At 35.5% G+C, this 17,661-nt stretch overlaps 1 protein-coding gene across 8 annotated transcripts in view; it reads right to left on the bottom strand.

Annotated features, from left to right (window-relative positions):
* The window catches only part of LOC105484233 (CD163 molecule like 1), an 81,608-nt gene that overhangs the window by 48,206 nt on the left and 15,741 nt on the right, over nucleotides 1-17,661 (bottom strand). For all 8 annotated transcript variants that reach the window (XR_011609417.1, XR_988823.3, XM_011745702.3 and 5 more), the window contains 2 exons: nucleotides 4,906-5,226; nucleotides 1,987-2,307 (listed from right to left, as the gene is read on the bottom strand). Coding sequence is in view for 6 of the 8 variants with exons in the window: in XM_011745702.3 (XP_011744004.2) it covers nucleotides 1,987-2,307; nucleotides 4,906-5,226 (642 nt within the window). In the remaining 2 variants the exon portion in view is untranslated. The remainder of the gene's footprint in view (nucleotides 1-1,986; nucleotides 2,308-4,905; nucleotides 5,227-17,661) is intronic.

Raw genomic sequence — 17,661 nt, 5'->3', positions numbered from 1 at the left:
TATTTTGACCTTTTCACTGGGTTTATAATTTGAAAAAGTAGTTTCCAAAAAGCAAAAGCAATTTTTATAATGTTTTATATCAATCTATGAGAAAGAGAAAACTAAAATAAAATTGATGTGTACAAAAGAATTGATAGTTAACTTTGCCTACCAAATTAATCACATTAAATGTGAACAGAATAGATAGATAAATAGATTCATAAACCAAACTCCACTCTGCAATTTCTGGATACCATTATATATTATACTAATCTGACATTCTTGAATATAAGGTGTATGTAAGTGTACATTCAAGAATGTCAGGTTAGTATAATATTAATAGTGAAAAATTATCAACAGCCTAAACACCAAGAAAAGAGCTCAGGTTAAATTTACTGTACTCATATGATAGAATAACATAAAGTTTTTTAATTTTAATTTTTAAGAAATTAGTTTTGGCCAGGCGTGGTGGTTCAAGCCTGTAATCCCAGCACTTTGGGAGGCCGAGACGGGTGGATCACGAGGTCAGGAGATCGAGACCATCCTGGCTAATACGGTGAAACCCCGTTTCTACTAAAAAATACAAAAAACTAGCTGGGCGAGGTGGCGGGCGCCTGTAGTCCCAGCTACTTGGGAGGCTGAGGCAGGAGTAATGGTGTGAACCCGGGAGGCGGAGCTTGCAGTGCGCTGAGATCCGTCCACTGCACTCCAGCCCGGGCACAGAGCAAGACTCAGTCTCAAAAAAAAAAAAAAAAAAGAAATTAGTTTAAGGGTGTGGGAAAATGCAAATGTTATAGCAAGTGAGAGACAAGATACAAAATAAGGAGTTGCATTATCTATATTTCTATCCTTCCATCCACATACAAGGTATGTGTGTGTGTTTCATTTACAAGAACATCATTCTTCATTTATCCTATATCTATCATCTATCAGGCTTTTAGGATATCAATAAATAACAGGACTATCTAGGTATACTCTCATGTAAATAGCATCATTGGAAATGGTTATGTAGGCTCACAATACTCCCCTGACACCTGTGCCCCCTCCCACTTAGGACTCTCTAGATATTCCTTTTTTTTCCCTTCATAAAGTGCCACAGAGAATAATGATGACTGGATTTTATTTATTTATTTCTTTTTTTTTTTTTACAAGATGAGATCTGACTCTGTTGCCCCAGCTGGAGTGCAGTGACCCAATCATGGCTCACTGCAGCCTTGAATTTCTGGGATCAAGCAATCCTCCTGCCTTAGCCCACTGAGTAGCTAGGACCACAGGCATGTGCCACCACACCCAGATAATTTTTAAATTTTTTGCAGAGGGAGTCTTGCTATATTACCCAAGTTGATTGTGAATCTTGGCCTCAAGTGATCTTCCTGTGTTACAGGTATGAGCCGCTGCACCTAGCTTTGTTTTTCAAATATCTAACCTGTTTTTTTCTGTTTAGAAGGTCTTGGAAATGTTTTATACTTAAAATAATTCATAAGTATTATACACACAGATTTTCTTTGTTTTCAATTCTACTAATGATATTCTAGATTCTTACAGAATTACACATCATATCAACATATGTATATAAATATATCTATATCAGCTATTTGGATTTGTATATATTCCTAATTCTCTATAATAAGCCTTAATTTATAATCAGAAATAAACAATGTATATTATTAAATAAAAAACTTAAAAAGCAGCAGAAAAACTGTTAAGAAAACTGTAAACTAGTACAACTCATTAGTTTAATATGAAGAGAGTTTTCCCAGTTATTTTAGAGATACAGATTATACTCACGCAGTGGTACCAGCTGTGTCTGATTTCAGGAGAGACTGCTAGTGAGGAGAAACTTTTTACAATGTGCATTTGAAAAGGTATTTGTGCTGCTTAAGAGTACTTTGCGGTTTTTTTAAGGACCAAAAAACCTTTTTATCAAGCTACTAAGTGCTTCTAACCTCCCAACAAATTATTTCTAAAAATTCAAATGTGCACTCTCTCATGATCTTTGAACCTTACCAGAACAAATTACTCCAGCATCTGATCTTCGGAAGCATGTTCGCTTTGCTTTTCCATCATATATGCAGTCCCAGAGAGATGACTCATTCCCAGTGCAAGATATGCTGTTTATCCAAATGTCTCTAGCTTCATTACTAGGTTTAGCACGACGACTGCCAAAGACACTAAACGGACATCCTAGCTGCTTACAAACCACAAGAGCTTGTTCATTCTTCCAGTTCTGGTCACATATTGTCCACCACTGTTCATGGATTCTCACCTCTACTCTCCCTGAACAATTGTCACTTCCATCTGCTAGTCGCAGTTCCAAATCTGCTCCATCTAGGATGAAGTCACAGAGAAACGTCTGAATTGGATTTGGGACAATATCATCAGCATCCCTCTCCTCCAACCTCCCCATGTGAAGATTAGATGTATCCTTCACATACTGAGAAAAGTAAAGACTGGAAATGCATTTTGTTTCAAAATGTCAACAAGAAGACTTCAATGCTAAAGTACTTGTCGGTCTTTATGACAACAATCTTCTTGTAAATATGAACATTGAAATTAGAATCCTAAGAACCTTGCTTTAGCCTTGCTAAAATTTAAGAAACTAAACATTACAATAAAAAGCCTTAGAATCCTATATGCCATTAATTACATTAATTTTCAAAATATTAGAGTGATTATTTTTAACACCATAAAATAAAATAAAGTGTTGGGAAATACTTGCCTTTCAGTAACTTCAGAAACAAAAGGGACAAAAAGAATGTGCAATTAGGAAAAAATCTCTCTTGGATTTAAATAGAAACATGTTCTTTCTCATACTGTTTTCTATGAAGAAGCAAGCCTTTGCTTATTAAACATATTTGCCGTAGGAAATGAAATTTGTTCAGTGGTAATTTTTGAAGGAACTGTGTGTTTTCGCTCTGTCAGCATGTACATCACGTGACTTCTTTGTGTCCCTGTGACTCTGCTTTTTCATGCATACAAATAAATATATTAAATAACCCCAAGAAAGTAAAAATGTGGAGAATTTTTCTTGAAATAATTGAGGAAAGAAGATATAATTTCTATGCCTCATCTCCTCCCATTATTCAAGCTTTTCATACATCATTACAAAGTGTAATTTGCTATCTAGTGAGAAATCTGGTTCACATTGAATAGGTTAGTCTCGGGAGATTTGGAGGTTTATTTTCCTATAAATAATGTGGGTCATAATGATGATAACAATTATGCCTAAACCTATGGAGAACTTCTTGGTTGCCTGGCACATTTTAGGTATTTTCCCTGCACTATTTTATTTAATGCTGTTATCCTAGTCATGATATAAGAAATCTGCAACTTGGAGATTGATTTATACAGGGTCACATAATTATCAAGTGACAGATTTTAAACTGTGAAACTGTGAACTGTTTTTGTTTGGTGAAAAAAAAAATCCTTTGACTACAGGGCTGCAGAGAAGGCCAATGTATCTAACTACCCATTTTCCTGTGGGTTGGCCACATACACATCTATTTTCAGTGTTGGGATTGTTTTCCCACCTTGTTTTCACATCTGCATCATTCTTCCTGGCCCTTCCTTACTCTTCCAGAGGCACATCGTTCCGGAAGTTCCAGAGTTTGAATAGCAACTGGTCTTACAGTTAGGGATGTTATATAAAGTCAGAAGCACACTGTTATGAATTCACTTCATTGTAAGAAAATGTATCAAAATGATTAAGATTCTCTCTCTCTTCCTGTTTCCTCCCCCTCTCCTCTCATCTCTCTCATCTTCTCATGTCTCCCTCTTTTCTCTATCTCCCTTTTATGTGGAGGAAAATTTTTCTTGTAAAATGATGGATTGATCACATATACTGTGGGAAACTCTTTTGAATGGTGAAAGTGGTCGTTCCCCAGATAAAACTTGCAAGCAAACTAGTATAAACAGAAAGAAAAGGATTAAAAGATGTTCTGAATATATTATCCTTCCCAAAAGTCCTATGAGGATGGCATAAATCCTGTGGCTAAGGTACAGCTAAACCCATAAACCTCTGTCTACATATGTTTTTCTATGTATATCGTTCCCTGCTGCATACTCTAGACTTAAGCAAAACTCTTCTTAAAAGAGGCGACCTGATCTCAAATTCTATAGGAAATAAGATTAAGGCATCCTGTGTAAGGCTGGTAGAATAAGGTCAGTAATAATTTACTGAAGAAGCCTCTTCCATCAAGACAAACTGACTCTCAGAGGAAAATACTTGGCTTTACATCTAGGGAGTCTCCTTTCATAAGAATATTAGAAGGTGTGGATTTAATCTCATTAAGACAGTGAACACGTTTAATTACATCTTTGAACATAAAATACTACTGTGAGAGAAATATGAGTGATATTTTAACCCCTGATATACAAAACTATAAATAAACAGGGAGGGGTAACTTGCTTGTAGTTGAGAGTTGCAAACTAGAAAACAAATGGCTGCAGACAAAAATTCTGCTAGTATAAGGTACAAAGTAATTAGCAAAGTCATAAAGTTTTAGATAGGTACTCTTTGGAAATAGTTTATTTTAATGAGAGGAAGTGCTAAAACAAACTCAATGATAACATAGAAAAATATAGTTGTATCTATGAATACGCAAAGTGATTACACATTTAAAAATTATACTGAATATTAATATAAGCCATACACTTGTATAGATTAATAGCAATTTTGACTAGATTGGATATTTCGTTGCACCAGTTAGAATTAAGTAAAACGGTGTGTTGGGGGTGGGTGAAAACCTTATTCCCAGGAGGCTTACAATGTACTGTGCTGCATAAGACGCAGGCAATGTTCCCTGAGGAAGAATTGAAAGCGTCAATTCTGACACATCACAATTGGTTGTCACTTCTTCAGGGTTTGGTCCTAGTTCTCCAAAAAAGGAATTTTATCTGATGTAATCATGTGGATGTAAGTCTTACCTGAGCAGATCACAGACACATCATTCTGATGAATACAGTCCATATTTACGGTTGCGGAATGTCTGCAGTCCCAAAGAAAAGACTCATTACCGGAGCAGGAGACACCATCAAGCCATACAACATCAGATCCTGACTGCAAATGAGGCAAACCAGCGAAGTGAAGTGCAGTTCCGCATCCCAACTGCTTGCATACGACATCGGCTGCAGCATTGTTCCACTTATGGTGGCATATGGTCCCCCACCTTCCTTGGATTTTCAGCTCTACTCTCCCCACACAGCGGTTAGTTCCACCTACAAGCCTTAGTTCAAGATCACTACTATCTGAAACAGAGATATAAACACAAAGCCCAGGTGAAGTTTTGATCAGAAACTTCAGATTCCAGATCCTGCTATCCAAATTGAGATTCAATGAATGCCTAACTCTTGCTTTTTAAAATTCTTGTACACGTACAAGATTAATATAATAGAATCTATCCCAGGAAAGGATCATGCTATGATGTTGACAATCCACCAGAATCTCTGGCATTTGGGGAATAAAGCACAACAGAGACTAGAAATGCCCTTTCTGATTGTGAGTTAAGAATAAATCTATCAAAGGTCAAGAATGCATGTAAATTTGTTGTCAAAACATGAGCCTTGCTGGCTCTGAGTCTAGCCAGCAACCATTTTAAAACTTATAACTGTGTATAAGCAGTGGCAATAAGATATCATTGTCATCACTGTCATCATTCTCTTATTCCTACTTCAAAAATTTTTCTTCCTTTAAGTGAACATTTAACTCCAACTTCTTGCAATATAACTTCCAATTATTCATCTTACTGGAATTTACTCTTGAATGAAATGGAACAAATGAAACAAATGAAAAATAAAACTTCCAAAGGTGAAAGCAAGTGTGGCCAGCCATAAATTATGGACTTGTCATATTATTAAAACACTCTGTTGATTTAATTCAAATTCTCAGCCTTTCCTTATTACCTTATTTCTTTATATCACTTAGCAAAATTGACCACTACATATATATATATATCATGCGTAGTGGTCAATTTTACTAAGTGATATAAAGAAAAAAGGAAATAAGGAAAGGCTGAGAATTTGGATATTTTATATATGTATGTATATATATAGTGATCAATTTTGCTAAGTGATATAAGGAAATAAGGAAAGATTGAGAATTTGGAGATATATATATATACACACACACACACACACACACACACAAAATCATCTCACCATATCCACAGGGGTGTGGTTCCAGGACTCCTATGGATACTAAAATCTGCAGATACTCAAGTTCCTTAGTTGGCCTTCTGTGTCTGCTGGTTTCACACCCACGGATTCAACTAAATGCAAAGTTTCCATCAGCGGTTGATTGACTCCATGGATATGAAACCCACAGATTCTAAAGGCCAACTGTGTGTGTACATACATATTTTTACACTTAGCAAAATTGACCACTATATATATATAATATATTATATAATATAAATATAATATATAATATAAAATATGTTTTATATTATATGTTATATTTGCCTAGGTCTTCCAAGAATCCAAGAATACATTGTCTGTCTGTCTGTCTCCCTCTCTCTCCAATTGCTTGTTTTGTCCCCATATCTGTCAGTTAAATGAATGAGTCTTTTTTACAGATTATTTACCTTTATTTAATAAATTAACATACAGTAAAATTGACTGGTTTTGTGTACATTTTTGTGTGTATAGTTCTCTAAGTTGTAATACAGGCATTAATTTGTGTAACTATTACCACAGTGAGAATATAGAACTTTGTTAACCCATTCATTCATTGAAAGACAGTTAGTTACAGTGTATTATTGTTTTAATATATTGCTAGGTTCAAGAAACAGAATGTTATACTAGCAATATTTTAAAACTATTTCTATTTTTTTATGTTTGTTGATATATATCAGTTGTATGTATTTTGGGGATACATGTGATATTCTGATACCTATATACAGCATGAAATATTCAAATTAGAGTAATTTGGATATCTGTCACCTCAAAATTTTGTCTTTTATTCGTGGCGAGAACATTCCAAATCTTCTCTTCTAACTATTTAGATGTTTTTTTCTTAATCTAATTATTGATTAAGGAAATAGATTCCCAGAAATAATGTGGAACCTTGGATCTAGGCATACTCAAAGTGATTCACAATTGGGCATGCCAGCTCTTTGAGTCAAAACAGTGCCTCTGCTTTTGTTATTTTGATGGGCTGGTTTGTTTTTTCCTGTAGATTTGCTTAAGTTCCTTGTAGATTCTGGATATTAGCCCTTTGTCAGATGGACAAATAGCAAAAATTTTCTCTCATTTTGTAGGTTGACTGTTCACTCTGACAATAGTTTCTTTTGCTGTGCAGAAGCTCCTTAGTTTAATTAGATCCCGTATGTCAATTTTGGCTTTTGTTGCCATTGCTTTTGGTGTTTTAGTTATGAAGTCTTTGCCTATGCCTTTGTCCTGAATGGTATTGCCTAGAAATACCTAGAAAACCTAGAATAGGTTTTCTTCTAGGGTTTTTATGGTTTTAGGTCTTACATTTAAGTCTTTAATCCATCTTGAGTTAATTTTTGTATAAGGCGTATGGAAGGGTTCCAGTTTCATTTTTCTGCATATGGCTATCCAGTTTCCTGATACCATTTATTAAATAAGGAATCCTTTCCCCATTGCTTGTTTTTGTCAGGTTTGTCAAGGATCAGATGGTTGTAGGTGTGTAGCATTATTTCTGAGGCCTCTGTTCTGTTCCATTGGTCTATATATCTGTTTTGGTATCAGTAACATGCTGTTTAGTTACTGTGGCCTTGAGGTACAGTTTGAAGTCAGATAGCATGATGCCTCCAGCTTTGTTCTTTTTGCTTAGGATTGTCTTGGCCAAACAGGCTCTTTTTTGGTTCCATATGCAATTTAACGTAGTTTTTTCTAGCACTGTGAAGAAAATCAATGGTAGCTTGACGGGGATAGCATTGAATCTATAAATTACTTTAGGCAGTATGGCCTAAAGTAATTTTCATGATATTTTCATGATATTGATCCTATTTATGAGCATGGAATGTTTTTCTATGTTTGTGTCCTCTCTTATTTCCTTGAGCAGTGGTTTGTAATTCTCCTTGAAGAGGTCCTTCACATCCCTTGTAAGTTGTATTCCTAGGTATTTTATTCTCTTAGTAGCAATTGTGAATGGGAGTTCACTCATGATTTGGCTCTCTGTTTGTCTATTATTGTGTATAGGAATGCTTGTGATTTTTGCACATTGATTTCATATCCTGAGACTTTGCCGAATTTGCTCATGAGCTTAAGGAGATTTTGAGCTGAGACGATGGGGTTTTCTAAATATACAATCATGTTATCTGTAAACAGAGACTATTTGACTTCCTCTCCTTCTATTTGAATACCCTTTATTTCTTTCTCTTGCCTGATTGCCCTGGCCAGAACTTCCAATACTATGTTGAATAGGAGTGGTGAGAGAGGGCATCTTTGTCTTGTGCTGGTTTTCAAAGGGGATGCTTCCAGCTTTTGCCCATTCAGTATGATATTGGCTATGGGTTTGTCATAAATAGCTCTTATTATTTTGAGATACATTCCATCAATACCTAGCTTATTGAGAGTTTTTAACATGATGGGGTGTTGAATTTTATCGAAGGCCTTTTCTGCATCTATTGAGATAATCATGTGGTTTTTGTCATTGGTTCTGTTTATGTGAAGGATTATATTTACTGATTTGCATGTATTGAATTAGCCTTGCATCCCAGAAATGAAGATGACTTGATCATGGTGTATAAGCTTTTTGATGTGCTGCTGGATTTGGTTTGCCAGTATTTTATTGAGGATTTTCACATCAATGTTCATCAGGGATATTGGCCTGCAGTTTTTTGTTGTTGTTATTGTGTCTCAAAACAGTGTAAAATAATTAACAAAATGGCATCAACAGGTTCTTACCTATCAATAATTGCTTTAAATGTAAATTGATTAAATTCTCTAATGAAAAAACAGAGTGGAGAGGTTAAAAAATGGCAAACAAGTGGCAGAACAAATGGACTTAACGCATTTTTACAGAAAATTTTACCCAACAGCTGCAGAATATGCATTCTATTCATCAGCACATGGAATATTCTCTAAAATAGACCATATGATAGGCCACAAAACAAGTCTCCACACATTTAAGAAAATCAAAATTATATCAAGTACACTCTCATACCACAGTGGAAGAAAATTGGAAATCAGCCCCAAAAGAAATCTTCAAAACAATGCAAATACATGGAAATTACATAATCTGCTCCTAAATGAGCACTGGGTCAACAATGAAATCAAGATGGAAATTTTAAAATTCTTTGAACTGAATGGTAATAGTCACACAACCTATCAAAACCTCTGGAATACAACAAAGGTGGTGCTAAGAGGAAAGTTCATAGCCTTAAATGCCTACATCAAAAAGTCTGAAATAGATATTTTTAAAATTATTATTATTATACTTTAAGTTCTAGGGTACATGTGCACAATGTGCAGGTTTGTTACATATGTATACATGTGCCATGTTGGTGTGCTGCACCCATTAACTCGTCATTTACATTAGGTATATCTCCTAATGCTATCCCTCCCCTCTCCGCCCTCCCCACAATAGGCCCCAGTGTGTGATGTTCCCCTTCCTGTGCCCAAGTGATCTCATTGTTCAATTCCCACCTATGAGTGAGAACATGTGGTGTTTGGTTTTCTGTTCTTGTGATAGTTTGCTGAGAATGATGGTTTCCAGTTGCATCCATGTCCCTATAAAGGACACGAACTCATCCTTTTTTATGGCTGCATAGTATTCCATGGTGTATATGTGCCACATTTTCTTAATCCAGTCTGTCACTGATGGGTTTCTACCCAGAGGAAAAGAAGTCATTATCTGAAAAAGGTATTTGCACATGCATGTTTATAGCAGCACAATCTGCAATTGTACAAACATGGCAACAACCCAAATGCCCATCAATCAATGAGTGGGTAAAGAAAATATATATCACAATTTATATCTATATCTATATCTATATCTATGTATACACCATGGAATACTACTCAGCCATAAAAATGGAATGAAATAATGGCATTCACAGCAACCTGGATGGAACTGCAGACCATTATTCTAAGTGAAGTAACTCAGGAATGGAAAACCAAACATGGTATGTTCTCACTCATAAGTGGGAACTAAGCTATGAAGATGCAAAGGTATAAGAATGATATAATGGAGAATAGAGCAGCAGATCCTGACAAGGAGGATTCAACCACTACAGCGCTTGAGCTATGTGCTAAGGAAAAAACTGCCTCCTCTAGGGGGTCCCTGAACTCCATGACTTCTGACTGGGAGAGAACTCCCAACAGGGGTTGACAGACCCCTCGTACAAGAGAGCTCTGGCTGGCATCAGGCCGGTGCCCTCTGGGACAAAGCTTCTAGAGGAAAGAGCAGGCAGCAATATTTGCTGTCCTGCACCCTCTGCTGGTGATAACCAGGCAAATAGGGTCTGGAGTAGAGCCCAAGCAAACTGCAGCAGACCTGGAGAAAAGGGGCATGACTGATAGAAGAAAAAACTAACAAACAAAAAGCAATAACATCAACATCAATGAAAGAACGTCCACACAGAAACCCCATCCAAAGGTTTTCAGTCACAAAGATCTAAGGTAGATTAACCCATGAAGATGAGGAAAAACCAGTGCATAAATCCTGAAAATTCCCAAAACCAGAATACTTCTTCTCCTCCAAATGATCGCAACTACTCTCCAGCAAGGGCACAAATGAGTTTGTATATATGTATTATACACACATGTATATAAACGTATATACATACATAGAATGAGTTTGATGAACTGACAGAAGGAGGCTTCAGAAGGTGGACAATAAACTCCTCTGAGCTAAAGGAGCGTGTGTTCTAACCTAATTCAAGGAAGCTAAGAACCTTGAAAAAAGGTTAAAGAACTACTAACTAGAATAATCAGTTTAGAGAAAAACATAAATGACCTGATGGAGCTGAAAAATACAGCACAAGAACTTCGTGAAGCAAACACAAGTATCAATAGTCAACTCGATCAAGCAGAAGAGAGGATATCAGAGATTGAAGATCAGCTTAATGAAATAAAGCGTGAAGACGAGATTAGAGAAAAAATATTGAAAAGGAACGAACAAAGCCTCAAAGAAATGTGGAACTATGTGAAAAGACCAAACCTATGATTGATTAGTGTACCTGAAAGTGATGAAGAGAAAGGAACCAAGTTGGAAAACACTTTTTGGGATATTATCCAGAAGAATGTCCCCAACCTAGCAAGAGAGGCTGAAATTCAAATTCGGAAAATACAGAGAACACCACAAAGATACACCTTAAGAAGAGCAACCCCAAGACACACAATCATCAGATTCCAAAGGTTGAAACTAATGAAAAACTGTTAAGGGCAGCCAGAGAGAAAGGTCGGGTTACCCAAAAAGGGAAGCCCATCAGACTAACAGCAGATCTCTCTGCAGAAACCCTACAAGCCCAAAGAGATTGGGGGCCAATATGCAACATTCTTAAAGAAAAGAATTTTCAATGCAGAATTTCATATTCAGCAAAACTAAGTTTCATAGATGAAAGAGAAACAAAATCCTTTACAGACAAGCACCAGACCTGCCTTACAAGAGCTCCTGAAGGAAGCACTAAATATGGAAAGGAAAACTCAGTACCAGCCACTGCAAAAACAGACAAAAATATAAAGACCAATGACACTATGAAGAAACTGCATCAACTAATGTGCAAAATAACCAGCTAGCATCATGATGACAGGATCAAATTCACACATAACAATATTAACCTTAAATGTAAATGGGCTAAATGCCCCAATTAACAGACACAGGCTGGCAAATTGGATAAAGAGTCAAGACCCATTGGTGTGCTATATTCAAGAGACAAATCTCATGTGCAAAGACATACATCAGCTCAAAATAAAGGGATGGAGAAATATTTACCAAGCAAATGGAAAGCAAAAAAAAAAAGCAGGGGTTGCAATGCTAGTCTCTGATAGGAAGACTTTAAACCAACAAAGATCAAAAAAGACAAAGAAAGGCATTACATAATGGTAAAGAGAATAATGCAACAAGCAGAACTATCATATATATATGAATATATATAAAAATATACACATATATACATATGTACATATACACATATACGTGTATATATAAGATCCAAATAAGCTGAATTAGAAACAAAATATGCTATATACATACATGTTTATGCATATATTCATATATATACACATACATATGTATATCCATATACATATGTATGTATATACATGTAGATATTTGTATATACATATGTGTATACATATATGTTATGGACATGCATATATGTGTATTATGCACATGTATAATACATGTGTACATGTATAATACATTCATACATATACATATACATGTATGTATATACTTGTGTGATACATATATGTAAACATATATACGTATATATGCATGTATGTATATATGTATATGTGTATATGTACATACATGTATGGATATATGTATATGTTATTCTATACATGCATGTATGTATATGTGTATGTATATATGTATACGTGTATACATATACATGTGTATAATACATATATGTATATATGCATATATGTATGTGCATGTATGTATATGTATATACATGTATATATGTATATGAATATATACATGTATATATTCATGTGTACATATATACATGTATATATATTTATATATACATATATGTGTGTGTGTGTATATATATACAGGTGCACCCAATACAGGAGCACCAAATTCATAAAACCAGTTCTTAGAGACCTACAAACAGACTTAGACATCAACACAATAATAGTGGGAGACTTTAACACCCCACTTTCAATATTAGAAAGATCAAGGAGACAGAAAATTAACAAGGACATTCAAGAGTTCAACTCAGCTCTGGGCCAAGGAAACCTAATAGATATCTACAAAACTCTCCACAGCAAATCAACAGAATATACATTTTTCTCAGCACCACATAGCACTTATTCTAAAATCAATCTCATAATTGGAAGTAAAACATTCCTCAGCAAATGCAAAAGAATGGAAATCATAACAAACAGTCTCTCAGGACACAGTGCAATCAAATTAGAACTCAGAATTAAGAAACACACTCAAAACCACACAACTACATGGAAGCTGAACAACCTGCTTCTGAATGACCACTAAGTAAATAACAAAATTAAGGCAGAAATAATGCAGTTCATTGAAACCAATGAGAACAAACAGACCATGTAGCAGAATCTCTGGGACACAGCTAACACAGTGTTAAGAGGGAACTTTATAGCATTAAACACCATCAGAAAGCAGGAATGATCTAAAATTGACACTCCAACATCACAATTAAAAGAACTAGAGAAGGAGAGCAAACAAATTTAGAAGCTAGCAAAAGAGAAGAAATAACTAAGATAAGAGCAAAACTGAAAGAGATAGAGACACAAAAAACCTTCAAAAAACAATCAACCCAGGAGCTGATTTTTTGAAAAGATTAACAAAATAGATAAACTGCTAGCCAGACTAATAAGAAAGAAAAGAGAGAAGAATCAAATAGACACAATAAAAATGATAAAGGGGATATCGCCACTGATCCCACAGAAATACAAACTACCATCAGAGAACACTATATCCACCTCTACACAAATAAGCTAGAAAATCTAGAAGAAATGGATAAATTCCTGGACACATACACCCTCCCAAGACTAAACCAGGAAGAAGTTAAATCCCTGAATAGATCGATAACAAATTCTGAAAAAGAGACCCTAATTAATAGCTTACCAACCCAAAAAAGCCCAGGACCAGAGGATTCACAGCGGAACTCTGCTAGAGGTACAAAGAGGATTTAGTACCATTCCTTCTGAAACGATTCCAAACAATAGAAAAAGAGACACTCCTCCCTAACTCAATTTTATGAAGCCAGCATTATCCTGATTCCAAAACCTGGGAGAAATACAACAACAAAAAAGTAAATTTCAGGTCAATATCCCTGATGAACATCAATGCAAAAATCCTCAATAAAATACTGGCAAACTGAATCCAGCAGCACACCAAAAAGTTTATTCACCACGATCAAATTGGCTTCATCCCTGGGATGCCAGGCTGGTACAACATACACAAATCAATAAATATAATCCATCACATAAACAGAACCAATGACAGAAACCACATGAGTACCTCAAAAGATGCAGAAAAGGTCTTCGATATAATTCAACACCCCTTCATGGTAAAAAAACCAAAAACCAAAAAACAAAAAAACTCTCAATAAACTAGGTATTGACGGAAGACAGCTCAAAATAATAAGAGCTATTTATGACAAACCCATAGCCAATATACTGAATGGGCAAAAGCTGAAAGCATCCCCTTTGGAAACCAGCACAAGACAAGGATGCTCTCTCTCACCACTCCTATTCAACATAGTACTGAAAGTTCTGGCCAGGGCAATCAGGCAAGAGAAAGAAATAAAGCATATTCAAATAGGAAGAGAGGAAGTCAAATGGTCTTTGTTTGCAGATGACATGATTGTATATTTAGAAAACCCCATGTCACAGCCCAAAATCTCCTTAAACTGATAAGCAACATCAGCAAAGTCTCAGGATACAAAATCGATGTGTAAAAATCACAAGCATACGTATACAACAATAATAGACAAGCAGAGAGCCAAATCATGAGTGAACTCCCATTCACAATTGCTACAAAAATAATAAAATACCTAGGAATACAACTTACAAGGGACATGAAGGACCTCTTCAAGGAGAACTACAAACTGCTGCTCAAAGAAAGCAGAGAGGATACAAACAAATGGAAAAACATTCAATGCTCATGGATAAAAAGATTCAATACTGTGAAAATGGCCATACTGCCCAAAATAATTTATAGATTCAATGCTATTCCCATCAAGCTACCATTGACTTTCTTTACAGAACTAGAAAAAACTACTTTAAATTGCATATGGAACCAAAAAAGAGCCTGTATAGCCAAGACAATTCTAAGGAAAAAGAACAAAGCTGAAGGCATCATGCTACCTAAGTTCAAAACTACACTACAAGGCAATAACCAAACCAGCATGGTACTGGTACCAAAACAGAAATATAGACCAATGGAACAGAACAGAGGCCTCGGAAATAACACCACACATTTACAACCATCTGATCCTTGATAAACATGACAAAACCAAGCAATGGGTAAAGGATTCCCTGTTTAATAAATGATGCTGGGAAAACTGGCTAGCCATATGCAGAAAACTGAAACTGGAACCCTTCCTTAAACTTTATACAAAAATTAACTCAAGATGGATTAAAGACTTAAATGTAAGACCTAAAATCATAAACAATCCTAGAAGAAAACCTAGGCAATACCATTCAGGATATAGGCATGTGCGAAGGCTTTATGACTCAAACACAAAAGCAATGGCAACAAAAGCCAAAATTTACAAATAGGATCTAATTAAACTACAGAGGTTCTGCTCTGCAAAAGAAACTATCATCAGAGTGAACAGGCAACCTTCAGAATAGGAGAAAATTTTTGCAATCTGTCCATCTGACAAAGGGTTAATATCCAGAATCTACAAGGAACTTAAACAAGTTTACAAGAAAAAACCAAACAACCCCATCAAAAAGTGGGCAAAGGATGCGAACAGACACTTCTCAAAAGAAGACATTTATGCAACCAACAAACATATGAAAAAAAGCTCATCATCACTGGTCATCAGAGAAATGCAAACCAAAACCACAGTGAGATACATCTCACACCAGTTAGAATGGCGATCATTAAAAACTCTGGAAACAACAGATGCTGGCGAGGATGTGGAGATGTAAATTAGTTCAACAATTGTGGAAGACTGTGGTGATTCCTCAACAGTCTAGAACTAGAAAAACCATTTGACCCAGCAACCCCATTACTGGGTAAATACTCAAAGATTATAAATCATTCTACTATAAAAACATATGCACACACATGTTTATTACAGTACTATTTACAAAAGCAAAGACTTGGAACCAACCCAAATGCCCATCAATAATAGACTGGATAAAGGAAATGTGGCACATATACACCATGGATTACTATGCAGCCATAAAAAAGAATGAGTTCATGTTCTTTGCAGGGACATGGATGAAGCTGGAAACCATCATTCTCACCAAATTAATACAAGAACAGAAAACCAAACACCACATGTTCTCACTCATAAGTGGGAGCTGAACAATGAGAACAGATGAACAAATGGAGGGGAACATCAGACACTTGGGCATGTCTGGGAATGGGGCGCAACGGGAGGGAGAGCATTAGGACAAATACCGACAGCATGTGGGGCTTAAAACCTAGATGACAGGTTGATAGGTCAGCCAACCACCATGGCACATGTATATCTATGTAACAAACCTGCATGTTCCCCACACATATCCCAGAACTTAAAGTAAAAATAAATAAATAAATAAATAAATAGGACTTTGGGGACTTAGGGGAAAGAGTGGGAGGTGGGTAAAGGATAAAAACTACACTGTGGATTCAGTGTATACTGCTTAGGTGATGGGTGCATCAAAATCTGAGAAATCACTACTAAAGAACTTATTCATGTAACCAAACACCACCTGTCACCCCCAAAATCGGGTTGATAGGTGCAGCAAACTGCCATGGCACATGTATACCCATGTAACAAACCTGCATGTTCTGTACATGTGTACCAGAACTTAAAGTAAACAATAAACAAATAAAAAGACAGAGTGGTTGAATGGATTAAGAAAAAACATGGTCCAAATATATGCTGCTTACAAGGGACTCACTTCTTTAGTTTTAGGACACACATAGGCTGAAAATAGAGATGCAAAAACATATTTCATGTAAATGGCAACCAAAGGTAAGCCAGAGGATCTATGTTTATATCTGACAAAATAGATTTAAGTCCAAAATTGTAAAAAGAGACAAAGAAGTCCATTATATAATGATAAAGGGGTTAATTCATCAAGAGGATATAATGAGAAAAAATATATATGAGCCCCTGTCAAAGCACCTAAACATATAAAGCAAATATTAGGAGACTGAAAGGGAGAAATAGACAGTAATACATAATAGTAGGGATTTTAATACTCCATTTTCAAAAATGGACAGATAATTCAAACAGAAAATCAATAAAGAAATAGTGGACTTGAACAACACTATAGACTAAAGGAACCTAACAGACACATATGTAATATTCCATCTAAAGTAGCAGAATATAGCTTCTTTTAAAGGGCGCACATATCATGCTCCAGGACAGATCATATTTTAGGCCACAAAACAAGTCTTAACAAATTTAACAAGATTAATATAATGTCAAGTATCACGTATGGCTACAATGGTTTGAAACTGGAAATCAGTAACAGAGGAGAGTTGAGAAATTCACAAATATGTGGAAATTAAATATCATACTCTTGTACAATCAATAGGTCAAAGAAGTAATTAAAAGAGAAATCAAAAAGCATCTTAAGACAAACAAAAATAGAAACAAAATATGCCAGAACTTATGAAATGAAGCAAAAGCAGTTCTAAGAGGGAAGTTCAGTGACAAACACCTATGTTAAGAAAAAAAGAAAGATCTTAAACAACCAAACTTTACAACTCAAGGAACAAGAAAAAGAGGAACAAGTTATGCTTGAAGTCAACAGAAGAAAAGAAATAATAAATGGTAGAGAATAAATCTATGAGACTATAAAAACAAAAATTTTAACAAAACTAAGAGCTTTAAAAAA

The sequence above is a fragment of the Macaca nemestrina genome, chromosome 10 (assembly GCF_043159975.1).
Source record: "Macaca nemestrina isolate mMacNem1 chromosome 10, mMacNem.hap1, whole genome shotgun sequence".
Lineage (NCBI taxonomy): Eukaryota > Metazoa > Chordata > Mammalia > Primates > Cercopithecidae > Macaca > Macaca nemestrina.
Note: the sequence above shows the minus strand (reverse complement) of the source record. Positions and strands in the feature narration are given on the sequence as shown.